General features: G+C 39.4%; 1 protein-coding gene across 2 annotated transcripts in view; it reads left to right on the top strand.

The window, feature by feature from the left end:
* The window catches only part of ddhd1a (DDHD domain containing 1a), a 31,014-nt gene extending 19,494 nt beyond the window's left edge, over nucleotides 1-11,520 (top strand). For both annotated transcript variants that reach the window (XM_084742603.1, XM_084742602.1), the window contains 9 exons: nucleotides 3,013-3,122; nucleotides 4,869-4,975; nucleotides 5,065-5,327; nucleotides 6,629-6,704; nucleotides 7,122-7,271; nucleotides 7,520-7,584; nucleotides 7,692-7,864; nucleotides 9,279-9,476; nucleotides 9,579-11,520. In XM_084742603.1, the coding sequence (XP_084598729.1) occupies nucleotides 3,013-3,122; nucleotides 4,869-4,975; nucleotides 5,065-5,327; nucleotides 6,629-6,704; nucleotides 7,122-7,271; nucleotides 7,520-7,584; nucleotides 7,692-7,864; nucleotides 9,279-9,476; nucleotides 9,579-9,766 (1,330 nt within the window). In that variant the 3' untranslated portion in view covers nucleotides 9,767-11,520. The remainder of the gene's footprint in view (nucleotides 1-3,012; nucleotides 3,123-4,868; nucleotides 4,976-5,064; nucleotides 5,328-6,628; nucleotides 6,705-7,121; nucleotides 7,272-7,519; nucleotides 7,585-7,691; nucleotides 7,865-9,278; nucleotides 9,477-9,578) is intronic.
* Nucleotides 11,521-11,867: the final 347 nt, after the last annotated feature.

Here is an 11,867-nt window from a genome sequence, read left to right as displayed (position 1 = left end):
CAGATATCGACTTGTGTGACAGGTTCTTGTGATTCCAGATAATTTGTTTTGTTAAGCACCATTGCCAACTATGTAACTAGTGTATTTATGGAATGCACAACTAGAGTCCTCACAGAAAAATGTAGGCACTCCTCATTGCATACTAACAGCTGTTCAATAAGGGGGCTATCACATCATCACTTGACCCCAAAGTCTAGTTTGTTTGATTATTGTGAACACTGCATACTGTACTCAGGCACAGTTTGTTTATCTTTGCCTGGGTCCACTTGAAAAGGTGGTCTTGAGTACAGTTCATGTGTAATTAACTGCAGTCTTCATCAGGTGTCAAAACGAACTGAATCAAAACAAGAAAATGGGCTGCAAGTAGGATTTTTCAGTTGAACTGTAGGATTTGATTGGAATCAAGCAACAACATAAACAAATGTTGTGTAGATGATGATGCAAGTGTGCTTCTTTCTTCCTTCTTTCTCACGTTCTTTGTCTTCTTCCATTCTGTTCTTACTTTCTACTTTGTATTGTTAATTTTCCTGCTGTACAGTTGCAAGCACAATGCACTGAAATTTGAGAAAACACAAGGGAACAAGGAAATATTTGCCTGACGCATGAAATTGCGAAGCTCTGCAGCACAAACAAGTACAGAAACAATGCAATACATGTGCAACACAATATAAGGCAAATATTTAAAAAACACTTTTAATATTGTGTAAAAATCTAGATGAAATGTATATAGCCCGACTCAAATTGCACTCATGCTGCCTCAATGTTAAATCTTAGCCTCTTCCAATCCAATTGAAATATATTTTTTTAGGAGGAGAGAGCAGGTCAACAGTATATGTACTGTACATAGAACTGCTATACATCCTCTGAAAGCTGGGACCTTGAGGATTTATTTGGTATCAAAGACTTGACATTTGTAGATTGTTGTCATTATACCACAGAAGATTGAATGAAGAGTTTAAGTAAACTAACACCATCAATCCATATTGCAGGCCTGTGCCTCCATGTGTGCCAAGTCTAACTTCTCAGTGTGTTTGAGCAGCATCAACAAAATTCCATTTCCTCCCATTTTATTGGGGAGCTGGCACAACTTTCAGAGATGGATATCTTTGGCACATAAAACTGGGACTGTCAGTGTGGCCTGATGCCGCTAACTGATCCTTAAGCCAGCCAGTCGACTTCTTTTTTGTCTTTCAAAGACCCACTGTTATAATGAGGAACTCAGTCAGTCATGGACATTTGTGCAGAGGCTGCAATTAGGAAGTTACAAGAAGAAACCTGACAAAGCAAATTATGGCAGTGTCTTTGCCTTTTTAAGAGCGATACACCAATGAATTCTTGCTGAAGCTTATCAGGCCCCTGGTCAGTTTTGAATCACTACTTTAGCTTGCCACTTGTCTCACCCTGAATGGCACCACTGTATTTGCCCTGAGCCCTGAGCCTTACAGGCAGGAGTACAGAATGTACGGACCAGAGCCATGTGTGTCTCTGTGTCACAAAGTTTGTCTGGCCACTGCCCACGGCTTAAGCCAGCTAAGCAGGTAAAGTAGACCAAGTCAAGCTGCGTAGCACTTTAAGCCTCACTACCAGCTCCCTGTGGATTACAACATACACGCTTTCCTCAACCAAGAGGAAAGATCAACCTGACATGTCTTTCCAGTTATTAGTTTTGTCTTTTATTTAGTACATGTGCCTTTCTGGGTGTTGTCAGCAGCAGTGGGGGCTGAGGGCTTTATTACAGTACGCTCTAAAACAAAAAAAGTTTATTTTTAAAACCCATTTTACCTACACCTACTATGACAAAGGAAAAATTCAGTACTTGTCACGTGGATGTCCAGGCAGTAGTAATGGTAAATGTATTCAATTGAAGCAATAAATTCAAATATTTAGTTTCATTTTTCAGTTCCCTGAAAAAATATGAACCTATTTACCAAAATGTGGATAATTTAAGTTATCTGTTTTATCTCTTTAGTTTTCTGTTTCAGTACCTTGCCATTTTTCCACTGACAGTGGTTTCTCTTTGCTTTTACTGTTTAATTTGCAATGCAAATATGGTCTTTGCCTCTGGGTAGCCAGGTGTCATGAAGGATGAGTATTTTTGCCACCGAATGCAATGTTTTGACCAACAAAGTGAGAGCTATAGGCTAGGTTGGTAATACGCAAACTTATGGGCATCAGCATCTGAAGCTCACTTGCAATGAATCCTGGTGCCTGTAGGCACTGCCAGCATGACTCCACAAGTAGGAGAGCTCATCTTTCTTGGTCAATATAGCATGCACTGATGATTTTATTGCTTCGGTTGACTACATTTACCATCAACACTGACTGGGCATCCACATGAAAAGTGCCAAATTTTCCCTTTAAGGTCAAACAAGGGAATCTTTTTGGGTGCAGCACAGAAAGCTCTGTATTGCAGCTCTCAATGCTCTGAGCATTTAGGTTCCCCTGTAGACACACTTGCATGCACACAGTCCTGTCAAGACCTGCATTAGGTGCCCCATTCACAGACCAGCCACCTAAAAGCCTCTCTCAGACTCCATTTACCCACATCTGCAAACAGCCTACCTCACTCTCACTCTCTTTGTGTATTTAGTGTTTCCTGCAAGCTAATGCTGCCCCATATATGACTAGTGGCATTGCAGCCTGTGTGTGTGTGTGCTGCATGAGGGAAGCTGCTGCATCAGTGAGCAGCAAAATGGGCGTCATTCTTCTCCTCCCAATGGTCATTAAAGTCTGTGAGTGCAAACACAGACTACCCGGTCAGTCTGTAGCAGGGCCAGATAGACGTAGAGGATGTTACTCATCCACTCAGTGCCTGTCATTATCATACACTGCTGCACAGACAATGTGATGATGGCATTGTTTCTTTAAAAAAAAAAACACTTTTACTGCCTTTTTGTAGCTGAATGTTTTGGCATATAAGCCAACATATACACTCTACTCTAAAGTAATAAGGTGTGCATTGTGTTGTCATGTACCCTCATGTACTGTGTGGGCTTTATTGTGTCTGTTCAGGCTGAGGGAGGGTGTGAGGAAGATGGAGGAGAAGCACTTTTCAGAGCACAATGACGAGCATGTGGAGTTCCTGCCGGTCGAGTGGCGCTCCAAACTTGCCCTGGACGGAGGTTAGTGTGTGTTGTTGAGACTGTGCCTGTAGTCTGTTTAGTTTTTGATTCAAGTGTGATTAGTTTAAGTGAATTTTTGTCAACACTGTAAACAGCGGATGTGTGCAAGTTGTTCTCATGTGTTAGTCTTTCCTGTTCTACTGCAAAAAGTTAATGAAGCATAGCCAGAGGCTTACAGAACTGTATGAGTGTGTAGGTAACAGTACCTGTCCTAATCATGTTCATTGTGCAGATATAGGATAAGATGTATAATTAACTGAACATGTTACAGGGTTCAACATCATATATACAGGGTGTTTTTTTCTTTACTTTTCACTTGCACGGTCAGGCAAGTGGGTCAGAAATCTACTTGCCCAACGTCAGTTTTTATTTGCCCTTGTACACATTGTTTTATTTATTAGTAATTATTATTATTAACTGTGAAGCAATGTGTTTAATTATTTTTTACAAGTTGCCACATCAGATTTACTGGCCCAATGTGGTATTTTACTTGCCCAGGGCAAGCTGGCAGTCCTTATTGTTGAGCCCTGGGGTGTGAAGGAGTTTGGTGAATCAGAAGACATGACCTCTTTAGCTGTCCATAAAGTACATGAAAAAGTCTTTAAAATGTTATATTTACTCTATACAGTGGGCATTTTTTAGGTACATCTGTGAACTCTAATGCAATCTAATACAACAGCTCTACCATATATTTTACCTTTTTATAAGGATAAAAATGTTCACACAGTTAGGTATTCATCCAAAATTTCTTTATATTATTACATGTCTCCTACAAACTTGGAAAGTGCTTTACGTTAAGCATTATATTTTCAAGCTCAGGAATATGCTTGAATTTGAATATACTCCTTGAAATAATGCTTCATTTGAAACATAATCTTGTGTTTCACCTACACAATCACTCATGTATGCCAAAAATCTTTTAATATGTGAAATGAAACAGTATTTGACGTTCATAGCTAGGCTATGTTTATCCCTAAAAATAGACCTTTGTCACAGCAGCCATTTTAACACGAAATATTAGAGTAAACACAGGTGTTATCAGTGGTACTAATCAAAGTTCTGTTCCATTCAGGTCAAACAGTGTCAGGGTGCTGCTATTGTGCATGTTGGCTCACTAGAAGGGCTCCGTTACACTTAATGGAACAGGACCTTAATTAGTAGCAGTGGCAACTTTACCCTAGTATTTCATATCAAAATGGCTGCCGTGAAACAGGACTTTTGGCAAGCATTAAATAATGAGGATCAAAATATACAATCAAAGTTAACAGCTGGTAAAATAACATACATTACATACATTCATTGCTGTTGGTAAAATAGAACTTGCAATCGCATTTATATAGTAACAATTTAGGTGTGATATAAAGGATTTGAGTGGAAATCTTTATTTTAGGCACTTTGAAACATGCTTGAATTTTACTCTTAAAAAGCTGCATGAATCCTATTATATGAAAATGTGTTTCTAATATTCTTCCCCCCTCCATGTTTGGAAATTGGTAGGAAAAATATTAGACACACCTCTCCTTATAACAAAGTCCAGTTCAATACTAAGCCTTTAAATTAATACATCTCTGACGGTGCCAGTCAAAACTTAACATTATTATAAAGGTAGGCTGAGCTGTTGTATTGAATCATATGAGATTCTATAGTTGTACCTCATAAAGTGGCCACTGAGGATATGAATATAGGCACCATCGTGTGGCATGAATCTCCCTTTTATACTGTGATATTGGTGCTTTGATTCTGTAGATACGGTAGACTCAATAACACCGGACAAAGTGAGAGGACTGAGAGATCTACTCAACAGCAGTGCCATGGACATCATGTACTACAACAGCCCTCTTTACCGGGATGAGGTGAGAGTCCCACACTTCCAAAAACCAGAAATTATGAGTGTGACTCACTTTTTCTCCTTTAAACCTCTCCACTCCCTGTCTCTCTCCAGATTACCAAGGGCCTAACAGAAGAGCTGAACAGACTATACTCACTCTTCTGCGCCCGGAACCCTGAGTTTGAGGAGAGGGGAGGCAAAGTGTCCATTGTGTCCCACTCCCTCGGCTGCGTCATCACCTATGACATCATCACAGGATGGGATCCTGTGCGCTTCTGTCTACAAGAGCATCACGCAGTAGAAGAGGAGCTGGACCTCCGCTGGATGTCCTACGAGGAGAGACACCTTTTAGAGCAGCTGCGGATCACAAGGACGAGGTAGAGCTTGTTAATGTAGATCTTCTGTGACTCCTAAAGCTGGAGATATACTTGCTTTTTAACCATGCACAGACAACCAGATGCATTGTGAATTTAAGTGGTGTTTTTAGTGAACAGATGACTGGTGACGTGAAGTTAAATTTTATTTATATAGCCCAAAATTACAAATCACAGTTTGCCTTTACAGTCTGTACAGTGTACAACACCCTCCGTCCTTTGGGTCAAGAAAAGCTCCCCAAGAAAAGACAGAAACGAAACAAACAAAACAGAAAATTGAAGACAAAATTGCTAAGCCAGCTCAGGTGTCTGAAGACTAGTAAACAAAACACACCATCACCACTGTCCCAACTCTGTTTTTCCAATATTTTACACTGTATCTGTAGCACATGAATCAGTTCTGTGACAACTTCTAAAATGGAACTTAACTGTCGCAAGCTATTTCACACTGTGCAGTGGAAATAAGTCATCATTGTTGTCACTGCTCACATACCTTTTGACTCTTTACCTGGTCACATTCTCCTTACTTTCCCTACACACTTCCCCTACCCTTAGTGTGTATCGCGTCTTGCATACCTGTAGCATTAATGTCTGGGGACGTACAGAGCAAACACCAAACAGACGCAGGACCCATGAGGCAGCCATCATGTGCAAGCAAACGTGCTATTAAAAGCAACTACATTTCTGGTTTAAGTTGGTTGCAGGGACTGCATGTGTAGCTGATCCTCAAGAGATTTTACAGGGGAAAGTGATCAAGACCTCAGGGAGCCTTCAGATATAAATTTTGGTATGCAATACATGGTCTTCTGATAATAATTTAAGGTAGTAATTAGTTTGTATAGCAGCAGAATACTAACTAATGAACTGACTGGATGATAATTTGGACTTCATTATGAGATTATGACTAATTTACCTTCAGCTCTCTGAATATGAACAAGGCCATTCATCTCATGCTGCATTTTCAGGTGGCAAGTTGTGCTTCCTGTTTTGTGAGGCAGCAGGGTATTGTGATGCCTCATGGTAAAATGGAAGAGATGAGGCTCTCAATATATCTCCACTGCACCACCCATCACCATCATCATTTAGTGTTTTCATCATTACCTTAGATCAACAACCTTTTTCTTCCTAGTGGCTTCTTGTTTGTGAGTGGTACTGATATCGTTTGATGACTGGCTCAAGGACAAACATTTTCTGTAGATGATGGAAGAATCAATACGTGTTTCTTGGTAGCTTGAGGTTATAATAATGCACAAGATGTTTTTTTTCTAATTTATGAATATTTTGTCCCTTTCTGCTCTTAACAGGCTACGAGAGCTGGAAAATCAACTCGTCACACTGGAAGCCTCCAAACCCTCAGCACCCCCAGCCCTCAAATTTAAGGTAAGACGGTCACTCATGTGGACTTTCTGTGTATAGCATTACAGTATAACATTACTCTATAGTAAATAATAATAGTGATTACAGTGGGGTTTTTTGCAAGGATATTTGTTATAAAGATCAAACAACTTAAATCAGCACACTACAAAATGTCTTGACTTAAGTTTGTAAAGATTTTTTTAATTTATATGTATATATTATAATGATTTATTATAATTATTTGTACTGCTTTTGGGTGTTATCTTCATATGTGCACCATTGGAAACAAAAACAACAGAACAAATAAAATATTACACCCTTAGCTTCTGTAGCATTTTTGTCCAAAGCATCAAACAAATGTTTTCTATATCAATACCTACTTATGTCAAGACTCCTCTTTGTATATTTACGTAATCTTTTTGTCACCTTTTTGTCTCTTAGGTGGAGAACTTCTTCTGCATGGGTTCTCCACTGGCAGTGTTCTTGGCCCTGAGAGGGATCCGCCCTGGGACCAGCTGCCACCAAGACCACATCCTGCCCACCACCATCTGCAGCCGGCTCTTCAACGTCTTCCATCCCACAGACCCTGTGGTCAGTCCCTCCCAAGATGTATACAGATGCTGTCTTTCACCCAGGGTTATGACATCAAGTCGAGATTTTCTTTTTGTCTTTTCTCTGTCTTCAACTGAGCCCACACACATTTAGGGTGTGATTTATAAGAAGGGATTGTTTTTACTGGACTTTGTAACTCACTCAGAAGTCAGATGTTTAAATTAACTTTATATATTCGACAGCTTGAAACAAGTAAGTAATTTATGTGGTTTTATTGCACTGTTCAGGCTTACAGACTGGAGCCCCTCATCCTCAAACATTACAGCAATATTGCACCTGTTCAGATACACTGGTAAGAATTTTTTTTATCTCATAACACTCACACTGTTAACCCTTGCTCTTACGTGCATTTTTTGAGTATGTATGTTCTTAATATTTGGGGTGTATTTTCTCTATCAGGTGTAGTGCCACTAACCCCACACCCTACGATGAGATGCGACCGACTTTCCTGAACCCAGTCAAAGACCCGACATCTGACACTGAGAGCATCCCCAGCCCGAGCACATCTCCCGTCCTCCCTCGCAGACACTACGGAGAGTCCATTACCAGTCTGGGAAAGGCCAGCATACTAGGTGAGACACTGCCATCACTTCTCAAAAATAGCTCTGTTGGTGTACATGAAACTGTTTTCTGTATATGATTGATATGATGATTACTGTGGTCCAATCCCAATGTCCACACTCACAGACTTAGGGACTTTAAGCCACATTCCTGGTTAGGCCCATCCCACTGTCAAACATCAAGTGCATGAGGACTCTTATACAGGCTGTCTGAGTGCTTTATGCACACTTTCCATGAGCGAAACTTGTTTGTTTATATGTAAATGTCTTTTATAATGTATAATGTGTTTTCATATATATTTGTGTCATTTAAATTTGATTTGTATGTGCTGCTATTGTTGTATATTATCATTTTGTCAATTAAAAAAATAAATACAAAAAACAATAAACACACATGGAAGGAGTATCCACAGGAAAATATAAGTTTAGCATATTTTTTGACACTGTCCCTGAAGTACCTCAGCTATGAAGAAAGTAAAAAGCCTAAAATAAAAAGTCTGAAACCCTCAAGATAATGTGATATGTCCCAAAGCGCTGTCCCATTCCTATTTATACCACTCAGGGCCCTTGCAGCCCGTCATATTCAAGCACTACCAGGAATGAAGTCCATGAGGCTTCAGGGCTTAATACTTTAGGGAGGACATTGGGACTGGGCCCATATGACCAGTCCAGAGGAGTTGTAAAATTGTTAAATAAAACCAAAATAGGTCATATTTAACTACTTACAATTGTGTGAGGATAGGCTGCTGAAGTGAAAATTGTCTGGGGTGGAGGAGAAATTAGTAAATATTCTCTTTTTATTGCGTGCAATTTTTCTGCATCTGCTTTTACAAGTGGCTGTTAAAAGTTCTGACAGCAACGAGAAGCCCAGAGACAGATCTGACAGAATTAAATTCCACTCTGGAGACAGTCTTCATTCCATAGGTAAAATCTATTCTCTCCTGTGAGAGTCGATGTTTGAAGTAATGTGAGGCACCGACTTTGACTACATCACTATGTCAACAGTGCCATCATGTGGACAGATGGAGAATGAGGCTATACACTTTGCTTTCCCGACACAAGGCCTGTTCAGTTACATTTTTAGGAGATTTAGCTTCGAAAAATGGAAAGTGCCAAGGGATCAGACATTTACATTTCCTATGTCTGATCTGTAAAGCTTTTTCATTCAGTTTGACTCCCCTAAATTCCTTCAGCATAAACAGCCTGAGTTAAATCTTCTTAACATATCAAGTGTTTTTGTGCTTAACAACAGACGTAAGCAGTAAATGGCTTAATTAGCCCATTAATAAAATGACGATCTTCTAATAGCCAATTAAAAAGAATAGAAACAAGAAAATTACTGCTGTTCTTTGGTCCTGTTCTCAACCACATCTCACCCCATATATCTCACTTTTTTTCCCCTCTCTCCCTTCAACACTGAATGTAGGCGCGGCGAGCATAGGGAAGGGCATCGGAGGGATCCTCTTCTCACGTTTCTCCCGCTCCAACAGTCAACCCTCAGTGTCTTTAGGACTTGAGGGAGTTGCAAGCACTGAGGAAGAGGAGCAGAAGCGTACAGAAAGCCAGTCAGCATACGGCCTCTCCACTATGACTCGGCCCACCTCACCTACTACTGACACATCACGTTAGTTCACTTATCCCGTCCAATATAAACAACCCTAGAGAGAGCCTCACATCTTCTGGTGCATTGGGAGGGTGTTATAATGTCTCCGTTTGTTTCTTACAGTGGAGCTGGAGCGGCGCATCGACTTTGAGCTACGAGAGGGTCTAGTGGAGAGTCGCTATTGGTCTGCAGTGACCTCGCACACAGGCTACTGGTGCTCACATGACATAGCGCTCTTCCTGCTGACCTTCATATACAAGCAGAAGAAGACAACCTCTACCGCAGAAGAAGATACACCAGAGCCAGACTGAAGCAGCACACTGGTTACAACACTTGAATGGTGTCTTATATCCCTGAAAGGGTGCTTCATCTTCTTGACAAGATGCAACAATAAACTTAAGTCATTTATTTTTCATGCACACAAACTGCTCAGATACACTAATCATCCTTTCTTTCCTACAACTCCCTGTGATCCAGCTCTTTTAACATTCAGGAGTTATTCCTAACAAACTGACTTATTTCCAACATGTGCATTTTTGTCTCTTTTTGTGTCGTTTGTACACAATTGCGCACCCTAAGGGTGACAGTGTTGGACTAGGAACCCCTAAGGAGGTGCACCCTTTGCCAGTATGACCACAAGCTACATGTATACATGGAATATGGGACTAAAGAGTTTGAAACATCTGAGTTTGTTGCACCCAGAGGAGGAAGATAGTTCTAACTTCATCCCCTCAGCCTGTTGATAAAGTGTCCATACGTGTTCCTGTTGATCATTGTTTAAATCCAGCCTCTCTCCCACAGACTCAGTCTGGAGCCTTGTGACACACTTGCCTGACCCCTCAGTCACTGAGGCCTCAAGGTTTGTGTCTGTGCTTTTAACCTTGTTTTTTTTTTTTTTTTTTTTTCTAAAGGAGAGGAAAAAATAGTAGTTTTATCTGTTAAAATAAACCTTTAGCTACTACATTTTGAAACACTCAATGCTAACAAGCAAATGCCTTTCAAAATTAGCCAAATAATGTTACTCATGCAGAACATTGCTGTTTAGCTTTCCTTAAAAACTTAGGACATCATCCCTTTAATAATAATGTTTTGGAAGTATGAAGAAAGACCTAACAAACATGCTATTTTCAGCTTGTTTTTCTTTTCTTTATTTATTTTTTTATGTTTGCTTCTTTTTAACATTTTTTGACTCTTGAAATAGATATGCACCAAATGAAAACATGAGCAAATGACCGCTTTTATTACACTAACTACACAGTCAGCTACAACAGAAATTCCTCTTGATGTTTATTTTCTGGGAGACTAAACAGTACATTTTTTGTTAAAATACCGGGAACAAAATGTCTGTTACTAACACAGCAGTTATGGCTGAACGTTGCGTCATTGTTTTCCATGTGATATTTACTTAGAGGTTTACAGCCACATGAGGCTTGTACCATGAGACGTGTATGCAGTTATTTTCTTATACCCAATTTATGTCTCAAAATCTCTTGATGATGTCATTTACAAGACAAGAGGTCTCAGTCAAAAGCTGTTAATGTCATTCAAATTCATTACCAGGCTTCTATGTTCTAAAGATGGAGAGAATTTTTTTCACTGCTATATCTTTATATTGTTATCCAGATTAAATCAGTGGTACTAGATGTATTTTTTCTTAAAAAAAAAAAGAAATATTTTTCCTAGCAATTTTCACGCTCTTAACTCGGATTTCATTTTGGTTAAAATATGATTAAAACTTGCGGCCAAATAACACTTTTGTGCATCTAGCTTATTAGCTGCTCAGCTAATTCCTACTCTAAGAAAAAATAACTGCCCTAGAGTAAAAGTAGCTTCATGTTCATTTGGAGGCTTTTGTGATACATTGCACGCAAAAACTTAATTGTATCTCCTTTGCCTTTTATGTGACCAATTCACACTTTCTCCTTCAGAGCAATGGATATGACAGCTTGTCTTTTCTTCATGTTAAAAAAAGGGGGTCCTTTAGTCTTTAAAATCTATGTATTTGTCTAACTGGCACTACTTGCAAATTTACTCCCAAAAAGAAAAGAAAATGAGCACAACTGAAGGCAGATTGTGATTTTTGTTTTCTTAAAATAACCTTGGCTGCTTGTCATGACTCTTGCCTTAGGTTTGTCAGAGCAGTTTATTTAAAAAAAAAAAAAAAAGATGTGGTCCTTTTTAAAAACACACCCAATAATTATGCAGAAGTTAGAAAACATCCTCACTTTGCATGATGTCATATTAATAGTAAATGGATGTTGGAACAAGAAGACATTGCAGAGCGTGCCAACAACACACATCAAAGAAACTGCTTTGTTTTCTTTATTGAGTAGAAAACCACTCGTGATTGTTTTTGGATTTCTAATCAAGACATTTGCATTGGATGAAGAAATGGAATCGCCCTCAGATTAA

This window comes from Lutjanus erythropterus, chromosome 18, assembly GCF_056507025.1.
Source record: "Lutjanus erythropterus isolate fLutEry1 chromosome 18, fLutEry1.hap2, whole genome shotgun sequence".
NCBI lineage: Eukaryota > Metazoa > Chordata > Actinopteri > Lutjaniformes > Lutjanidae > Lutjanus > Lutjanus erythropterus.
The sequence above is the reverse complement of the archived record's forward strand: the minus strand, read 5'-3'. Positions and strand labels throughout refer to the sequence as shown.